We start from the raw sequence: 20,326 nt of genomic DNA, 5'->3' as shown, positions 1-20,326 counted from the left end.
AAGAGGAGCATGAAGGTGCCCAGAGTACCTGTATGAACACGAACTAAAGCTGCATTTTTCCTAATCTTAAGCAGAGGTGGAGAATTAATGCAAGGAACATATTCTGTCCCTGCCAATTATTTGCACTGGAAGAATACTAGACAGTTGCTTTCCCAAATAACAGGTCTTGAGCATGTGCTTGCACATACAATTTCACTGGAGCACTCCTGGTTAAATGACTGAAGGGAACTTGACCTCCTCCCCCCTCATATTTTGGAGCTGCAGAAAGGGGCATCCATCTCAACACCCAATTAGAAATGGGGCAGACTGAGATGCAACAATTGAATGGTAAGGCACAATCAGTCACAGCTGTAGATCTCACTCAGAGTGCCATAAATATGACATACAAGCATCTCCAAAAAACTGTGATCATGCTTACCAGATGCTAACAACATCCATTTTGTTTAGTTTTGCCTTCTGTGCAGTGAAAAATATTGTAATTTTGTAGGAATTACTGTCAAACTCACAGCTATAATTACATTCTGCTATTTTAAAGTGCCTGTGTATGCTTTTAATGCTTCCAAAGATATCACCCTGAATACTGAAATTCTCTGTTCACTCACAGAAGAGATACAGTATTAATAGCCAGTGCAACAGCACCTTAATTTAAGACAGATCACCAAGGAAAGAAAGGTTCAAGCTATTGTTTTTCCAAGTTAAAATGTGAGGTGCATTTATGCAGTTACATTTGTAGTGTCACAGAATACCCAGCTTCTTCCTTTTAATCTGCTTCATGCAGCAGGAGGAATTCTGATGGAGACAAAATACAGGCTAAAGAACTGCTGATTTTAGACTGAGCTTCAGACTTTTCCCTCATGTCTTTATTTTGGTCACCATAAAAGTGAAGCGAATAAAAGGACGAAAATAATTTGATCTTACTGGATCTCTTCTTGTTCTCTGAAGGGCCAGTAAGTTAAGCACTTGGTTACTCGATTTTACAATCCATACTGCAATCTATATACTCTCTTCTAAAAAAATAATTCATCTTGAACAACAGTTGGAGCAAAACACATCTTTATCCCGTGACAGGGATAAATGGAGCATACAGAGCATTTCATACTAACAAAGAAGTGTGTCTTCAACAAGCATGTTGTAGTTATAAAAGCTCAATCATATGATTGACTGTATTAAAAAAGCAACATATTTTAACATATTTAAAGCCTCACTACCTAGCTCATCTCCTGGAAAAATCACAAAACCCACAGTTAGTAAGGCACTGTGAAACCAGGCAAGTGATGTATTTTGGCAGTCATGAGCACATAAGTATGTGCTTTGGAAATTTTGGGTAACTATGGGTTTGTTTAAGCATCTCTATCAGTCTTCAATGGATAGGTGAGGAGCCTTGCTACCACTTACTATCCTTCATGAAGATCTTTTCCCTCTCACGCTCCACCTCACCTCCAGAAAGGAGCTGACTGCATTGAATTGACAAACCAACTCTATGAAAACCTTACATCACCACATTCCCAATTCCCACATCCAGTCCGATGGCTCTATTCTGATGTCACCTTTTGAGAAAGTACAGTATTAAATATCCTGAAGGTTCGTTTTTTCTAGTCTTTCAGATATTAGGGTCAGGGCTTAAAAAAGGGGATACAGCTTCAAGATAATCAGTTGCTACTAACTTAGAGTAATTGATTTTGGTTATGTATGGATCAGACAAATGAGACCATGTTTAACTAACAGATGATACACTACAGGACTGTTTGCTTTAACTTATCATCAGTCATATGGAGCATTTTTATAACAAGTTTATTTTAGCATTATTCAATTCCAAAATTCTTTACTGAAACCTTTTTTTCCCCTTGTGGCTCCATCTGCTGATTGGAAAAATGTTACAAGGTACCATGGTAACGCTTGCTGTGCTTTAAGAAAGTTTTCAGACTCCTCAGGCATAACTAAGACATACAAAAATGCACAATAATGTCAGAAAAACACTCCAGAGATACTATTTTAGGAGACTTCATAGATTGGTTATTTTTATCTATTTTACATAAAAAAAAATAATACACAGACAGTGGAAAAAATGTCTGTCCCTAATGAAAGGCAATCTGGTATTTCACAGATGTCACCTATTTTGCTGTTTAAAATACACTTTTAAGTGCTCTCAAAGTGTGAACTGGCAATTCTGAAGTCTAAACTTCACTACTCGGCATCCAACTACTGATGTCAATGATTAATGTAATTAAAAGACCAGTGACACGCATAAGGATTAACTATGAAAAGGAACAACAGGTTAATCTGCCTAGGCTTCCTCTCCAGTCACTAGAAGATTCTTTTACATGAAAATTCAGAGCACATACTAATTTTGTCTTTATGAAAGTCCATCTCTGTCACCAAAGAGACCAAGATGGCCAGCTATGTTTAGACTGCTCTTGTGCCCTCAAAAATCAAACTAGACCTATCTTCACTGAGGGCCCCTTTGCAGCAGCAGAGATTAGTAGCTGATATCAAGCAGGAGAAAACAGAACAGGATCAAGCCAGAGCATTTACCCCATATGCAAGCTTTCATCTCACAAGAAAAAACTCATGTCTAGATCCATACCGTACTTGCATATTTCTGCCAGCTGGAGCCCATGGAGGAAGAACTCCATCTCCTGCTTTCAGGCTAGATAACAAGTCTGAATTTATGCTTTACTATTTAGTATTCTTTCTGTTGCAAACTCACCCCATATACAATAGTAATACATAACAGTAAGAACAGACCAGTGTCATCTGACAGGATGTGGACTTGGTTCAGATTTGTATTGTCATTATGCATGCACACAAAACGGCAGATCTGAAAATATAGTCTTTGAAGTCCACTTCTTCTAACATGAAATGAAATGTTTTCTATCTGTCAAGACCCAGACTCCGAGTATAACACCATCTACCCAAAGCACAGCAATTTTTGTAAGCGGTTTTTGTAATGCTGAACCAAAAAACTGTAACTCAATCTCAATCAACAGTTAATATACCTGGTTTCCTGAAACACACCCTCATTATTCCCAGTTTTGTTTCTGGCACCTTCCCAAAACAGATTTGTAAATCTAAACCCCAAGCACATTCTAGAAGTTTTATGCATTTTATGGCTGTTACTATTCCAGATTTACATCCTTACCATACTGCAGTTGCAAACCAACAGCAGTGACAATATTTTTCCCAGTTCTATCTAAAGACAGCTGCAGGATTTGATACTAAAGTTATACTCTGTTGGAAACCTACCTATACCAAAGACCTAGCAATGGCCTTAATATACAGATTTGTAAGGCAAGTTATCTAAGCCGAGGAGGCTGAAAGGGAAAGTTCTGATCAGGTTTGCATGAGTATGGCAACTGTGTCTTGCAGACTGCAGCTCAGGAAAGACATGGCTGCAAGCCATTTCCACCACCCACCATAGTTTCCACAGGAAATAAAGTTGTGGCACATTTTGGCCAGTCCTTGGTCTGTGCAGTACAGGGATGAAGAGCCCAGGATGCGTTCTGGCAGGCACAATCCACGGGCATAGATGTATGTACAGTGCCACAGTACAGATTCAGTTAAAAATGTGAATCAAGTTTACACATGCCCACTTCTCCCCTTGCCAAATGCTTGCATCGCCGTGCTACCAAACACCCTGCTGCAGAACTCACATAAAGAGATAAATTAACAATATTTTTCTGTCTTGACAAAGATTCAAGCTAGTGTTTTTCATAGCCTTTACTCTTTCATCTAAGATAAAAATCAGCATTGGAATTTCACCCCAAAAAATTAAGAAACAATTCCTAAAGTCTCAGCTACCAGCAGGATTTTGAGATATGGTGCTTCCTACAACCTCTGCCCTGAGGCTGCGGATGGGGAGAGTCACACAGACTCTGGCTCTGTGCTGTACGGAAGGTAGGATGAGTAGGACCTCTGAGTCAGGAGCGACAGTGCTGCACTGCAAAGGCAGGTGATTCCAGCATCACAGACAGGAGAGAGAGTTGGAAAAAGGGTTTGGGGAAGAGGGGAAACTGAAACCTTGCCAGTTTCCTCTGTAAGCTGGCATATAGTATTGGCAGAGTTTAAATTTACAGTAAAAGACAAAAAAAAGGAGGTAGTACAGACACGACAGTTTTAAGGTACAGCTGAAAAATCTTAGTGTCAGGGAAATGCAGGGACCAAAACCTTCCTAAGCAAAGGGGTGCTGAGAGCCCAGTGTGACAGCACAGCCAGCAAGTCTGGGGATCCCTGGCCAGGCAGAGGCATGCCTGTGACACAGCAGGGACTGGATCCAGCCCCAGATACAAGCAGCTCCTTCAGGCTGAGGTTGGCCCTCCACAGTCTCCCCATGCTGCTGCCTGGGAGCCTCTTCCCACCTTTGTCACCAGTGGGAAGGGGCTGCCCTAGGCTGCACTGGCTCGGTGCTGGCTCTGGTCCCCCCAGCCAACTCCACCCAGAGGGGAAGCAAGCTCCCAGCCCACTTTGAGCTGAAAGTATCAGAAGATACAACAATATAAAAGAAGGATTTCCAAATCTGCTGCAGTTCACATTTTGAACCTCTGATGCAAAGGCTATGCACCAAAATTCAAGTAAAAAAAAAAAAAATCCAAAACGGTAGCCTCAAGACGTAAAGGTTTGAGCCTGCGTGCCTCTCTTGCAGTGATGACAGGTTACCATGGGAGGAAGAGCAGCATGCAGGAGCTACACTACCAGATTAAGCCAGCAGAAGCTTTTAAGTTTGGTGTGTTCAAGCAAAAGAAAAACCTCAAAACATGTATCTAATTTTGAACAGTGGAATCAGATTTAAAAAGTCCCTGACAACTATTATGAAACAACATTTGTTGGCATTCTCCTGTTTGCTTACATCCTAGTCCAAAATCTGCTGAGATGACATAAGACTTTTAATTGATTTCAGTGGATACTCAATGAAGTCCCTAAGAATGGTTAACTGGTGGGAAGGGAACATCCCATTTTTAGCACGTCTGCAAGCTCACAAAACAGGACCTGGCTCAGTACCCATGACAACACTGCTGACGTGCTGCTAAAAAACAAGAAAAGGCATTAAGTTTTAATACCTGTAAAGCCAGCTGAATCAGTTTGCCTGTGTTTTTCTTCTATGAATTTGCTAAACTTGTTTTTCTTAAAGGTCAGTCTGTATATACATGTATGTAATGATGTAAGATTCAAGCATGGCCAAGCAAGACTTCAGTCAAGGATATTCTTTAGATAACTGAAAAAAGGCACGTTTTCCTATGTTCTTCTAACAGGAATAGTTCAAGGCAGAGGCAATCCCTTTCATTAAAGGACAGAGCTGGAAAAAAGGACAAGGTTTTAAACTGCGCATATTTCCAGCTGCCGTGGTTTAACCCCAGCCAGCAACCAAGCACCACACAGCTGCTTGCTCACTCCCCCCTGCCCAGAGGGGTGGAGAGGAGAATTGGAAAGGAATGTAAATCTTCAGGGTTGAGATAAGAACAACTTAATAATTTAAGCAGAATAAAGAGATAAGAACAACAATAATAACAATAATAATAATAATAACAATTAGGATGGAAAGGTGGGGGACAAGAGTAAAATCCAAAGGAAGGGAAAAGGAAAAAAACAAGTGATGCTCAGTACAACTGCTCAGCACCCACTGACCAATGCTCAGCCAGTCCCCGAGCAACGATCCCTCCCAGCCAACCCTCTAAGTTTATACACCAAGCATGATGTCCCACAGTATGGAATACCTCTTTGGGTGGTTCAGGTCAGCTGACCTGGCCGTGTCCCTTCCCAGTCTCTTATGCCCCTCCAGCCCTCTGGCTAGCAGGGCCCAAGAAACTGAAAAGTCCTTGACTTAGTATAAACACTACCCAGCAAAAACTGAAAACATCACTATGGTTATCAACCATACTGATTGTTCTCACATCATAGCCAAAACACAGCACTGTACTAGCTACTAAGAAGAAAGTTAACTCCATCCCAGCCAAAAGTAGGACACCACCATACACCACTTTTAGAAGTGAACTCATCCGAAGGTTACTTTTGTATAAAATTTGCAGCATGGCCCCATGAACAAGAGTGGGGAAAATGCAATGCAGAAGTGAGTTTGATGCACATTTTTAGTCTAAGCAGTAGGAAGAATGGACTCTGACAAAATTTATTCCCAGGTAGAATCTTCTTCCCATCTATGTTATAACTGTTAGATTATTTCCTATATAGATACTGCATGGTAACGTATAATGGGAGAGTTTCACTGGTGGATATTTTTCTTTAGATGAATGACTAGAAAGCTGATTGTTAGGAAGATGTGGGTTAAGCACTAAGAAACTAAAAAAATGTATGCTTAATTTTGAATGATGGAGGAGAGTTACCTGCCAAGACAAATTCAAAGTTCGTTGTATCCCCTACAGCAGATGACAGCTCTAGTATGTAAAATAAAGAAAGAATGGAGTCACTGGGAACACTGAAAGTCAAAACATGTAAGCAGGGATAAAAAAAAGACAGAATTAGCTTGCAAAATGCACGATTCAGAATCATGGGAAAGAATTCAAACACTATTCAGTGCAAAAGAAATATTTGGAAATAAGCAGAAATGAAAATGACCACTGGAGAACAACAAATCAGGTGAGTTTCCATGAAGGAAGATAACAGACTTAGTGATGTTCTGGGACAATACATACTCACAGGAACAGAGAAAATGATAAAAACCCACACAGGATAGGAAAAATCACTACAGGAGCAGCGTATTTTCTTCAGCATGTTTATCCCACAGAAGAGTGGTCAATAGTGCTGTGTACTCAAGCAAGATGGCAATACTGAATATAAACTGTTTGGCTGCATTTATTGTATCCAGGATAGGATGGTGATCTACATATCAAAAAGAGATTATAGAAAAAACAAGGACAAAGGAAAAAACCTGAGAAAAATACAAAAAGATTAGAATATATAAGTAGAATTTATTGTTCCAAAAGTTCTTGAAAACTAAATTCTGTTTAACTGCCATAAAAGAAAGCCTTGATGCAAAATGCCAGGAGAAACTGACACCAATTAAATATGTTGCATTTGATCCCAGCTCTACCAAGTAGTTCAAAAAGACAACCCTGGGCCTGACTCATTGCTGAGGCTTCGGTGTCACCCGCAGAACACAAGAGGGAAGGGAAAATCTGTCAGATGTGTGGGTGGCTCCTCGAAATGAGGAAACCCTGCTGGCTGACAGGACAACTTTTTAGATTTTTATGGTAAGGGAATGTGAACTCGTCCTGTATGTTATTCTATGACATTTAGATCCTCCTACCTTCCAAACCTTTGTAAATGTTCCCATACCATGACACAGGTATTAATCACAAAAGTGTTATTCTTTGAGATGAAAATGTAAGTGCTTTCTGCCCATTCTGTGCAAAAATTCTGCATCCAGTCTTCTTCAAATGGTTAGTGCACCAATTAATACCACCTTAGCCAAGAACTGCAAGTACTGCTTTCAAAGACCAGCTTGCCATTTAACAATAAATCAATGAGCCCTCCCATGGCTATTTTAAACTTCATATTGTTACAACAATCATAGGCAAAACTATTTGTATATATGTGGTTTACTCAGATCCCATTCAATTTCATTTGAATTCAGTCATCTTCTACTACTTTAAATAAACAAGATTCTGTAGGAACCTATTAAAGGGGTTTAAAATAGTTGTAAACACATGTATTTGCAGCTCACATACATTTGCTTTCCTTCCTGTGTATGTACAAAATTTACAAGTGATTCATCTTCAACATCTGAGTAACTTCACAGAAATACAATCAGGAATATTTACCTAAGGGGAAGAGAGAAATGTAGAGGAATGAAGGCAGTGGGTTGATTAACACTGGTAACATGCAGCTGTGGCCTTGCCTCAGAGGCAGTGGGTTGATTGACATGGATGATGTGCAGCTGTAGCTCACTCCTGCAAAGTGGCTAAATAGCCCTGAGGAGTGTGGTCTGAATGGAGGAGGAGTAGTGTGGTCTGGCTTCTGGAGGAAGGAGAGGCAGTATGGGCAATAGAACATGACTGATGGTAAAAGCCTTGTTGCAGGTTGTTTGTGCTGTGACAATTGGTGCCCTGTGTGAGGCTGACTGAGTTGGACTCAGACTACAACAACTGGTGCCCAACATAGCTGAGGCAAGTGGGAGAGCCTGTGACCCATAACAGACACTGTAAGAGGTGAGCTGTTGACAACTAATCAATATGGGTATACTGTAATATTTGTTGTCCATCTTAACTGAAATGGCAAGTTTTGGTGCCTGATGTAGTTGGGGACTAATTGATATGGGTACAAAAGAAGAAAATTCTATGTTAACAAAATGCTTAGATATATTTGAAAAAAGAAGCATAAAATATAACAAGAAGGTAATAATAACTTTGCTAGGATGGTGCAAAGTAAATGATGTGCTAGTTATGCTGAAAAATGTCTCCAGTGTTCAGACATGGCAAAATGCAGGAAAATTACTTTTTGAGCACTTGTGGAATGGGATATCAATGCTACAACCACCATGGGGGGTGGGGTGTTAACATGCCCGTGCTTCATAGGGATGGTAGTTCTCCCACTGAGTGGGAACCTTTCAACTGGGGGCTGTTAAGACTTAAGATCAACCTGTATACAGCATGGAATAGGCTCACCCTATGCTCAATCATTGTTACGTAGTCTTTTCATAGCAGAGCTTACTGCTCATGATTGCTGTATGGTTGCGCAAATTATATTGACCCCTATGCGAATGTTAATGTTTGAGTCAAATTGGAGGTGCCTGGTGAATGAACAATCATTGCTGAATTTAGAATACCCCCAGGATGACCCATGTTTTCGGGCAGGGATTCCACAATTTATGGGGGAGGCGCTGGTTAATTCTCTGCAGTTACAAGCTTGTTTACATCCTTTAGTCCTGCGGCAGGGAAAAAGTTTAGCTCTCCAAGCTTTATTGCAGGTCCCAGATCATGGCGCTCCACAACAATCATGGACCACAGTAAAATAAGGTCCAAATGAGGGGTATGTGTCATTCCTGGATAGGTTGAGAGACACCTTAGACAAGCAAATACAGAATGGGGCAGCTAAGGAACCATTGTTACTCCAATTAGCTAAGGACAATGCAAATGAGGATTGTAGAAAGGTGACTGCAGGCATGGCGAATGATAATCCCGCTTTAATAGAATTAATGGATGTATGTGGGAAGGTTAGAACCACTGCTTTCCAAATGGAGCACCTGGCAAAGACCTTTTCTGGTGCAGTCAGGGTCGTCTGCTGCTGTTACATATGTGGGCAAGAAGGTCACCTAAAGAAGGACTGTCCAAAGATATCGAGGCTGGGAAGGGCTGATGGCTTTTTGCATTTTGGGCAAAAAAACAGGGCATTTTGCAAAATACTGTAGACCTAAACGTAACACTCAAGGACAGTTACTTGTAGGTGGCAACAGAAAGCAGGGAAATGGGGGGGAGGAATGCAGGGAGGAACCACATGATGATACAGATGAATCCTCCACAACAACTTCAGGCTTATGCAGCCAACTGTCAGCCCAGACTTCATGGAGTGCTGGATTGGATGTCACCACAGCAACCGCCATCACAATAGGGGATGATAAATACATAAGGTCCCACTGAATGCCATGGGACCCATCAGCAATAAATTGAGTGTGCTGTTGCTTGGACATTCTAGTGTAACTTTACAAGGTTGGTTTGCTTTACCAGGAGTCATTGATACAGATTATACGGGTCAGATTCAAGCAATGGTGTGGACCCCCTCCTCCATGTCAATTCCTGAAGGTAGCCTGACTGCACAATTAATTCCTTTCTGGATGCAAGTTAATGATGCCCATGACAAAGTCCAGGGCAAATAAAGGTTTAGTTCAACAGGAACACTGCAAATTTTCTGGACCTGGAGCATACAAAATACTTGACCAACTCTAACCTGTAAAATCACCTTTGCCAAAGGGACCCCTTCTGCAATACAGGTGACTGGAATGACTGACACGGGAGCAGATGTAACTATTATATCTGTGCACATCTGGCCTTGCTCTTGGCCTGTCTGTTTGGCAGGTTCCGTATTGGTGGGAGTGGGTGGTGTGACACAGTGTCCTAAGTTGGTATTTGGTGCAAGTTCGAAACACTGAGGGCCAGACAGCAACAATCTGTCCCTGCATGCTTGATGTCCCTCTGAATCTGTGGGGACAGGATGTTTTGGGACAATGGGGAGTCATCATTGGTACCCAGAAATATTTTTAATAGGGGCCACTGTGATGGGGGGCGTACAAAGACCTACTCTGCCTTTGACTTGGATGACAGATACCCCTGTTTGGGTGGAACAGTGGCCCCTTCCTGAGGAAAAATGTGTAGCCCTCCAGCAATTAGTAGAAGAACAACTAGCATAAGGTCACCTGGAACATTCCCATAGTCTTTGGAATACACCTGTGTTTGCAATAAAAAAAGAAATCAGGCAAATGGCGCCTGTTTACAAGATTTAAGGAAAGTAAATGATGTAATGGAGGGAATGGGAGCCCTGCAATCGGGCATGCCTTCCCCAACGATGATCACACAAAACCAGGACATTTTGGTAATTGATTTAAAAGATTGTTTTTTCACTATCCCTTTACATGAAGCTGATAAGTGTAAATCTGCTTTTTCCATACCTAGAAGAAACAATATGACTCCTTGTAAGTGATACCAATGGACAGTGTTGCTGCAGGGTATGAAAAACAGTCGTCCTACATGCCAATGGGATGTAGCAAAGGCATTGTCACCTGTACAGGAACAGTTTCCACAACTGTATTGCTATCATTATATGAATTATATTCCTGTATCAGCTGCAAATAAGGCTGAACTTCAACAAGTGTATCCTGTCTTGCAGCAGTTGTTGGCCACCTTTGGGCTATGTATAGCACCAGAAAAGATTCAACAATAAGCCCCATGGAAATACTGGGAGTTAAAGACCTAGATGAAACGCTTGAGCCACAGTCTATCCAGCTCCCAGTAAATGTCAGAACCCTAAATGACTTGCAAAAATTACTAGGGACCATAAACTGGGTAAGGCCATACTTGGGCCTTAAAACAGACCAATTGAAACCACTCTTCGATCTGTTGAAGGGTGACACTGATTTAATGTCTCCCCAATCACTAACCAAAGAAGCCACCTTAGCCCTAGAGAAGCTGGCTGATGGCCTGCAACAGAAAAGGGTACACCATGTAGACTTAGAAACTCCAATAAGTTTATATGTTGCCATTGCTAACTATCATCCCATGGGATTGCTGGGCCAATGGAATGAGTGCTGGCAGACAAGGCAAAGGAACTGCGCACAGCGCGGCAGTGGGAAGACAAGCAATGCCATTACTACACTGGGGGGTGGGGGTGGGGCAGGTCTACCCTGGCGATGTGGCTCGCGTCCCTATTTCCAACCACTTGCTTCACTTCAGCCAGGCCAAAATCTCCAAGCCAGCACCTTACTGGGAAGGAACAGCAGACATTAACGGAGAGTTTAAAGAGCTGAAGTTAATAGACTATGAAGGAAAACATCTTGTCATCCTCTTCTATCCTCTTGACTTGATTAATACGTCTCAAAAACAAGAAGGACTCGGACTTATAAGGATTCCACTTCTTTTGGATTTGATACACCACATTTCAAAGGATTACAGAGTATATCTGGAAGATCAAGGGCATACACTTTAGAGGCCTCTTCTTTGTTGGCAATAAGAGAATCCTTCAGCAGATAACAATGGATGACCTTCCTGTTGGGAGATCAGTGGATAAAACGCTTAGTTTAGTACAAGCATACAAGACAAATGTGGAGAAGGTGCCGTCTTAAATACTTTCATGTTAAAGATTGTTTTATTTAGATTGAAAGCTGTATTTGTAGCTTTTTGGAAGAAAGGTACTCAATAGCATTAGGGACTAGCCTCATGCAATGAATAAAGTGGTTTTATTGCCCTGCTACAAGATTCTGTGGTCCCGGTACATCCATAAGTTGTTTCTAGAATGCTAATTCACATTTTGCTTCGCATCCATGAGAATGCAGGGCATAAAGTGTCCCTTAGTCAGAAGTAAGGCATTACATACACCATCTGTCACAAGCATAAATCTGTACAAAATATGAGGCCATGAAGAATCAGCACAAATATTTCAGTACTTTTTGGCATACTAAAATAATTGAGATGCAGGCCATCCTTCTGTGTCGTTCATTGAGGATCTATGACAAGTGACATGAGCATGCTTCATGTCAAGAGTATAGAGTGCTACTGTGAAAGTTAGACTGCCATTACTTGTGTGCTTTTTACAAGACATAAGCTGGTGTTTGGCAAACAGTTTACCATTTCAGGTAGCTCTGGAAGGATTTAAGGGACAAATATCCTATCATCTTCCCAGTCATAAATTGTTACTATTATTCAGACTTACAAATACTTCAAAAGCCGCTGGAGGCAGACAGCCCAGTGCAAGGCCCTGCAGTCTTTATGGATGGTTCTGGGAAATCAGGAAAGACAGTGGTCACTTGGTATGATGGGAAACAATGGCAGGAATTGATACACTTGACACAGGGATCACCACAATTGGTTGAACTTAGTGCTGTCATTGTTGCCTTTAAAATGTTTTCTCGATATGCTGTAAACGTTGTTACAGACTCTGCTTATGTTACAGATGTTGCATGACACATTGACCATGTGCTGCTTAAGGAGGTACATTCAGAACAACTGTTTTTTTATTAAAAACTTTATGGGTAATAGTGAGCCAATGTAGATATTACATTCTGCACTTCCGCAGTCACATTGGATTGCCAGGATTCGTCTGTGAAGGAAATGCCCAGGCTGATGCTCTTGCAGCTCCTGCTTGAACTCTTGCAGTGTTGGATGTGATATGACAGACCCTCATGTCTCATCAGTTTTTTCATAGGGGGCTCAGGAATTGGTCCATCAATTTAAAATATCTTCTGCGGATGCAAAATCCATCATTGCTGCTTGTCCAGAGTGTCAGCGATTGGGTCCTGGACTGACATTTCTGTGAGGGGTTAATCCTTGGTTCTGTGGCAAACTGACCTAGGACATGTGCCTTCTTTTGGTCATTTACAGTATGTTCGTGTCTCCATCAAAAGTTGTGTGGGCATCGGCCCACACTGAGGAGGAGAAGGCTCTGGGCGCCATTTCACATCTTCGACAGGCTTGGGCTGCTCTGGGGGTTCCAAAACGTCTCAAGACAGATGATGGACCAGCATATTCATCTGCACGCGTGGCCAAGTTCCTTGCCTCTTGGTGGGTGGAACATGTTACTGGCATCCTGCATTCCCTGACTGGCCAAGCCATTGTGAAAAGTGTTCACCATACTTTAAAGCTACTTCCTGAAAACCAAATAGGGGGAATGGGTTCTGAGACTCCGCATGCTCATCTATGGAAAGCTGTGTATACATTGAATTATTTGACTGTGCCGGCCAAGAAAAAGTGTACTGTGATTATCTCACATATCTTGTCTTTGCAGGTAGGAGATCCTCCTATCTGAGCAAAGGTCTTAATGTGAGACCTACAAACGCGAAAGTGGACAGGCCCATGGGATATAATTACCTGGCAACAAGGGTACGCTTGTGTCTCCACAGATGCAGGTCCACGGTGGCTTCCTGCTAGGTGTTAAGCCTGTTTTAGATCTAGAACTGACAAGAGGACATCAGATACCGGCTGTTCCACAGACCCCTTGAGAGGGGAGTCACAACATCTGGGTGACCCTGATGTGAGGCCTGAATCAGACACAGTTTTGTGCCTTCTTCACTCAACCTGAACAGCCTTTCCACATATCCTGCCAAGGGCCCTACAATGGATGATAGACATGGCCTTTTTGGTTAAAAACAAAAAGGGGGAATTGTAGAGGAATGAAGGCAGTGGGTTGATTAACACTGATAACATGCAGCTGTGGCCTTGCCTCAGAGGCAGTGGGTTGATTGACATGGATGATGTGCAGCTGTAGCTCACTCCTGCAAAGTGGTTAAATAGCTCTGAGGAGTGTGGGAGAGGTGGTCTGATGGAGGAGGAGCAGTGTGGTCTGGCCTCTGGAGGAAGGAGAAACAGTACGGACAGTAGAACCTGACTGGTGTTGCAGCTTGCTAACTTGTTTGTGCTGCAACAGAAGAAAAAAAGAAGTCTATGCTTTGGGCTCATATTTGAAATCCTAGCCTCTAATCCTATAGCATATAAACCCTACCTCTGGAAACCACAAACATCTGGGCTAATTAATAAAGCATTCACAGGCTCTTCCAACACAAAACCCAGCTGTGGCCGATTTAACATGAACAAGAGTCTTGTTCTCATAAAGGAACTTGTTAATCCATGGAACTCCTTGCAAAAAGATACTGTGGAGACAGAATGTTTGGCCCAAAAATGACTGGAAAAATACTGAAACAAAAATCCACTTGGGCTTGTTATTTGCAAAAAAAAAATCCCTCATCAGCAACCCCCTAGAGTCAAGAAAAATATGGGGACATACTTCTCTGACTCTTAAACTACTCCATTATGGAAGGCATCCATTACAGAAATCTGCAGAGCTACATTTGGCTATAAGGACCTTTTCTCAGGTCTAGCACTGACATTTGTTTTAAGTTTAAACAAAATTTTTACTCAAATTATTTAACCACTGTGTCAAAAATATTCAGTAACTGAAGAACTCTGAGATTCCACTACAGATTTTTTTGCCATTCGTCCACTTTGAGGTACTGCCATGTTGCACAGCCTACAGGAAAAATCTGAGCAGGACTGTGCCTCGTTTGACAGCATCTTTTTGTGCTTGATTCTCCAGTCACTACACGGTACTGTCCTGAACTTGTTGTATTCGCATTGGTTGCTATGGAAATCATGATCTGCTAAATTCAGCATTATTGATTTTAACATGGGAACACTTGAGTGTGGCTCCTTTTCAGATCCAAGTTGTAGTCTTTAGATGAGGTTCTGATCATTCCTTTCAGAAGAAAATCCATAGAAAGACAGAGAGAGTTAAACCTCAATGAAATGACACAGATCGACACTAGTTTCCAAGCTCTGCAAGGATCTGGATGGATTGCAGACGTTCTGTATCTCTACACCCACCTTGCAAGCTGGCCTCTTCTATGACTTGGGAGTAGTTTATTCAGGAATGCCTTTAAAATGCAGTTCTTGAACAAGCACAGATACTGGAAGGCACGTGTATCATAACTGGCTCTATTTCTCAAGTCAATTTATCCTCTCTCAGATGGAAATCCTCAGTAATTCAGCTAGATTATTTTCAACTCTTACTTTAGCTTATTTACAGACAACTAAACCATCAAAACACAGTATTATTCTTTGGTGTCTCCAAGGCCTGGTTCACGTTTTTGTGAGAACCAAAAACCAAACCAAAAATATTCAACTTTCATTAATTAAGGGGAAGTTAATTAGCACATGAACAACTCTATGCTTATAAAAATGTTTTTCAAATTGAGTAAGGCAAGAAATCCAAATTTAAGTATCTAAAATGAGGTAAACTAATTTTGAATATCAAGTCTGCAAAGACAAATATTGTTAATATAACACATATGAGTGGCCTGAATAAGTCTGTAGGATCAGTGCTTTGAGGATTACTGGCGTTGTGAAACACTAAGCAAATACCATATAAAGCCAGAAAATAAAATTGCAGTCAAATAAAAAGTTAGTTTACTGAATATCAGAACTAAGTGAGACTGATTTTCTACTGACTCATAGCTTGTGAATGATTGGCTTTACTGTCTCAGAAGGCACGCGCACCAAAGGCTGAAAGGTATTTATCACTGAGGCATTTATATGAAGTCTTTTTTCACATGTAGGTTCTTTGCCTAGTAAGGTGAGTTTAATGTCACCCCCCATTAGAGTGCTTCTACTTTATCTGCACACCTATTATCATGAAACCTCCAATAATTTATTTATCAACACTTCTATTAAGTTTGACCAAACCAACCAATGGGTTCAAAAGCTAATTGAGGATAAAAACCAATGGGGAGTACAACTGTTTAAGCCTTGCTTCCATAGGAAAAGATAAAAGCACAAGTAACAGTTCATCAATATATATTACAAATGTGATTCACACTCAAATTATTCCCAAATTATTAACTGTGTATATGATTCTGACTCATGAAGACAGTACAAAAGGATCCTTGAATGTGAACATGCTGTTCTACTCAGGAAAATACATTCAAGTATCCAACATCAGTGTTTTAGAAGGCCATGTTTAAAACCGAACCACAGTAAAAGTAACTTAAATTTTTCAAATACCTCATAGAACTGAACAGAAAAAGCTGTAGAGATTTATAATCAGAAATTGCTATGCACCACAGATGGGGAACTTGGCATCTTTTCCTTCTTTCAAAAAGCATGGAAAATATCCACCATAACTTACATCCTGAATTCTGTATATACAATAGAAAGGTGCACAGGGGCCCTTCATCATAACAGATTTTTATTAATTATAGCCCACATAACTCTGTGGATGGCCTTGGTCACAAGGAACAGGTTACATAGAGGATTTAAATCTACTCCTATCTAGTTAAATGAAATAATAAAAAAATTTCATAGCCCATCTTTAGTCCTGAAGAGGCTCTATGCTGGCTATAGTCATGCTGTTCTCACACAGAACGCAGATTATTGCTGCTCAAAATTACTCGTGCCTGCATAACAGCTACAGAAGACAGAGAGAGCAGCTCAATAATATTCTCTTTACGATTCTGCTATTTCACCTTGTGTTTCAGCATCAAGAGCTAACTGGACAGGGCTTTGAGCAGAAGCATCCTTTCCAGCTGAGCAGCTCACACTTCTCAGAACAGACCTATAACCCTTGAAGTTATGTAGAACTCTTTTCAGTCTGTACTATGGCAAGCTTCTTTGATATATGCTTCAGTATGTGCCTTCAATATGTTGAGGCACAAGTGTACATTAAGAGCTAGTTAGCAGCTTTTATCTTTAACAAATACAAGTATTTATGGTTTCATTCCCTTCTGACCTGGTTCAGAAGCTTCAGAGTCAAGATCTGGATCCACCACCACCTAATAAACCTAATTCCAGAAACTAACGTTGAATATGAAAATGTATTACAATTAACATTAAAAAGTCATTCTAGAGCACTGGAAAAAAACATTACTTTTGTTCTACATGTCAATACTGGCAAAAGTTACAATGGGAAGGCATAACTGACAACCACAGAAACAGGCCTCAAAGAAATCACTGATCAGAGACAGGATCAGTTGGACCTAAAACATGCCTGCAAGGTGTATTGTTTTCTAAAATGTTCTGGATTATTATATTAGGTACTGGTAAGAAATGTTTCCTAAGGTCTAGCAGAAAGCTGCCTTGACAAAGTTTAAGCATTTTTGTTCTTTGCACACTGGATACAGAGCAGTTTATTCCCTTCTTTCCAGTGTGACAGTCACAGCCTTTGTGTATAACAATATTCTGAAGAAAATGCTGAAAGAGCCCTGTTTCACAGACTATCACACATCATGGCTGAGGTTGGAAGGGACCTCTGGAAATCATCTGGTCTGACATTCCTGCTCAAGCAGGGCCACCTAGGCCCTGTTGCCCAGTTCTATTTCTAAGTGGCTTTGGAAGATCTCCAAAGATGGAGACTTTAGCAGCTCCCTGGGCAACCTCTGCCAGTGTCCCATCACCCTAACAGTAAAAAAAGGATTTCAGTTTGTGCCCATTGCCTCTTGTCCTGTTACTGGACACCACTGGTAAAAGCCTGGGTTTTTCTTCTTTGCACCCTGCCTTCAGGTTTCTATACACATTGATAGGGTACCCCCTAAGCCTCCTCTAAGCTGAACAGTCACAGCTCTCTGTCTCACCTCACACGAGAGATACTCCAGTCCTTTCATCCTCTTTCTGGCCTTTCATTGGACTCTCCAGTAGCTCCATCTCTGCCTTGTCCTAGGAAACCTAGAACAGGGTACAGTACTCCAGCAGTGGCCTCACCTGTGCTGAATGGAGGGGTCACCTCCTGTTGCGACGGAGGGAAGACACAGTCACTCAATAAGAGTGATCAGCAGACTTCCTTTATTGTCTCTTACAGTCACCTTTTATGCCTTGTTATAATTAGCTCATACATATTACAAAAGTTAAGCTCATTATTGGTTAGTTGCCTAAATACCAAGCCCACCCCTAGTTTCTCTTCTGTAGTTTTCTGTTCCCACCTGCAACATTCTTTTCCCATCGCGATCTTCCTGTTATTGTGTAACAAGGACAGCCAAGGACAGTGTATTTTGCTTTACTTCAGATAAGCTGAGAGTGATGTGCATTTTTGTCCAGCCAGCTGGACTATGTCTATGTGACCCTTTTCAGCTAGCCAGTTATCCATAACCTCCCTCAAGCTGCTGGCAACATTCATCCTAACGCACCCCAAGATAGTATTAGCCTTCTTTGCTGCAAAGGCACATTGTTAGCTCATGCTCAACTTGGTGTCCAGAAGGACTCCCAGGTCCTTTTCTGCAAAACTGATCTCCAGCTGGGTGGCTCCCAGCATGTACTGGTGCCTGGCGTTGTGCCTCCCCAGGTGCAAGACTTCTCATTTCCCCTGTTCAACTTCAAGAGGTTCCTCTCAGCCCTCTTCTGCAGCCCATCAACCTGGTGGCACAACTCTCTGGTGTATCAGCCACTCCTTCCAGGTTCATGTGATCTGCACCTCACTGCCTGCACATTCAGCCCATACATCAATAGTTTATCTATGAAAATATTAGGGGAGATAGTGTTAAAAGCCGTAGTGAAGTCTAGGTAGACAGTAACCACTGCCTTCCCTCTGGCTCTGTCAGGCCATCTCATCACAGAAGTTTAGCAAGTTGGTCAAGTATGACTTTGCCTTGGTGAATCCATCCTGGCTTCTCCTGATGCTTTTCTAGTCATTCATGTGCCTGGAAATTATTATCAAGCTTAATCATTCAACAAGCTTAACCATTTAGCAAGCTTATTACTTTACTTCAGTAATTTTACAAATTATATCCCTAACATTAAAGTTTTTATTTTAGGAAAGAGATACCAAATTTATAGTGGAAGTTAACAAATTCCTGGTACTGTGGCATCACTTACCATTCATCAACGTTTTTAAGTCTTGTCAGGGAAAAAAAATTATGAAAGAAGCTAAAATGTCACTTTGGTACTAAATAAGATCTCCTAACCCTGGATTAATAAAGCCAGTATGTTAGTTTTGTTAGCTCTTCCAGTTCCCTGAAATATAGAGCTGTTCAGTCCTCAGGAACAAGGATTTTCAGAATAATTTGAGGGATCTAGAACAAAACCAGATGCGTATCTGCCTAAGAATCCTTTTAATCCTCTTCAAAATTATGATTTGGTATGAGTATTTGCAATAGAAGGAACAGTTGCTTTAAAGCAACTCTAGGCTTTCATTTCTGGGTGAACTTAAAGGAGGCTTATACGTAGGCTTCCATAAAGGTCAATTTTCTCTCATGTTCTATGTGTATCAGGTAAGCTGAAGGGTTACAAAGAAAGCACACAGATGAAACATCTTCTGTCCAGCTGAACCCCTTCGGTGGTCTGATGTTCTTTTCCATTATTACACAACACCATTCATAACAGAAATTACTGTGTACTCTCTGCCTGCCTTAAGTATTAAAAAAATTAAGTTGTGCTGGCTGGAACCAAGCTGAAAAATACCAACCTGTATTCTGTTTTGAATAATCCAACCAGCACCTTAGAAAACTTGCAGGTGGCTCATACAGTCATACTGGAATTTATGTTCCTGCTGAGGATCTTTAATGAAAGGAATTTCACACAATTAACTACATCAGCACAAAAAATAATGACTTCATTTTGCCCATAAATGACCTGGGTCAACATGCCCTAAGACACAGAGAAAAAGCATGCCTTTTAATGGCTATAAGGCATGAGACTCTTTTAAACTTTAGCATTTATCAGGCTGCAGTACCAGTAAAAATGATGCTGCTAAAACCAGTGATCCCTACCACATGTGTGTCAGCCCTTGCGCCGCTCAAGAGTTCAATTTTTTGTTTTCCCCATCAGAAGTTCTTGGACAGATGCACTACACGATTGTGGATAACTGGCTAGCTGAAAAGGGTCACATAGACATAGTCCAGCTGGCTGGACAAAAATGCACATCGCTCTCAGCTTAGCTGAAGTAAAGCAAAATACACTGTCCTTGGCTGTCCTTGTTACACAATAACAGGAAGATTTTGGTGGGAAAAGAATGTTGCAGGTGGGAACAGAAAACTACAGAAGAGAAACTAGGGGTGGGCTTGGTATTTAGGCAACTAACCAATAATGAGCTTAACTTTTGTAATATGTATGAGCTAATTATAACAAGGCATAAAAGGTGACTGTAAGAGACAATAAACGAAGTCTGCCGATCACTCATATTGAGTGACTGTGTCTTC

General features: G+C 41.2%; 2 protein-coding genes across 2 annotated transcripts in view; one reads left to right on the top strand and one right to left on the bottom strand.

The window, feature by feature from the left end:
• Nucleotides 1-18,272, bottom strand: part of SHC3 (SHC adaptor protein 3) — a 103,969-nt gene extending 85,697 nt beyond the window's left edge. The window contains exon 1 of the mRNA XM_056325540.1: nt 17,898-18,272. The gene's annotated coding sequence lies outside the window, so the exon portion shown is untranslated. The remainder of the gene's footprint in view (nt 1-17,897) is intronic.
• Nucleotides 10,887-11,817, top strand: LOC130142757 (peroxiredoxin-4-like). Its single transcript, XM_056325113.1, is given in 4 exon segments — nt 10,887-11,153; nt 11,258-11,326; nt 11,329-11,640; nt 11,642-11,817. Coding segments are annotated over 4 exon segments (786 nt in total). The 3' UTR covers nt 11,780-11,817.
• Nucleotides 18,273-20,326: the final 2,054 nt, after the last annotated feature.

The sequence above is a fragment of the Falco biarmicus genome, chromosome Z (assembly GCF_023638135.1).
Source record: "Falco biarmicus isolate bFalBia1 chromosome Z, bFalBia1.pri, whole genome shotgun sequence".
Taxonomy (NCBI): domain Eukaryota; kingdom Metazoa; phylum Chordata; class Aves; order Falconiformes; family Falconidae; genus Falco; species Falco biarmicus.
This window is presented reverse-complemented; position numbering and strand designations above follow the sequence as displayed.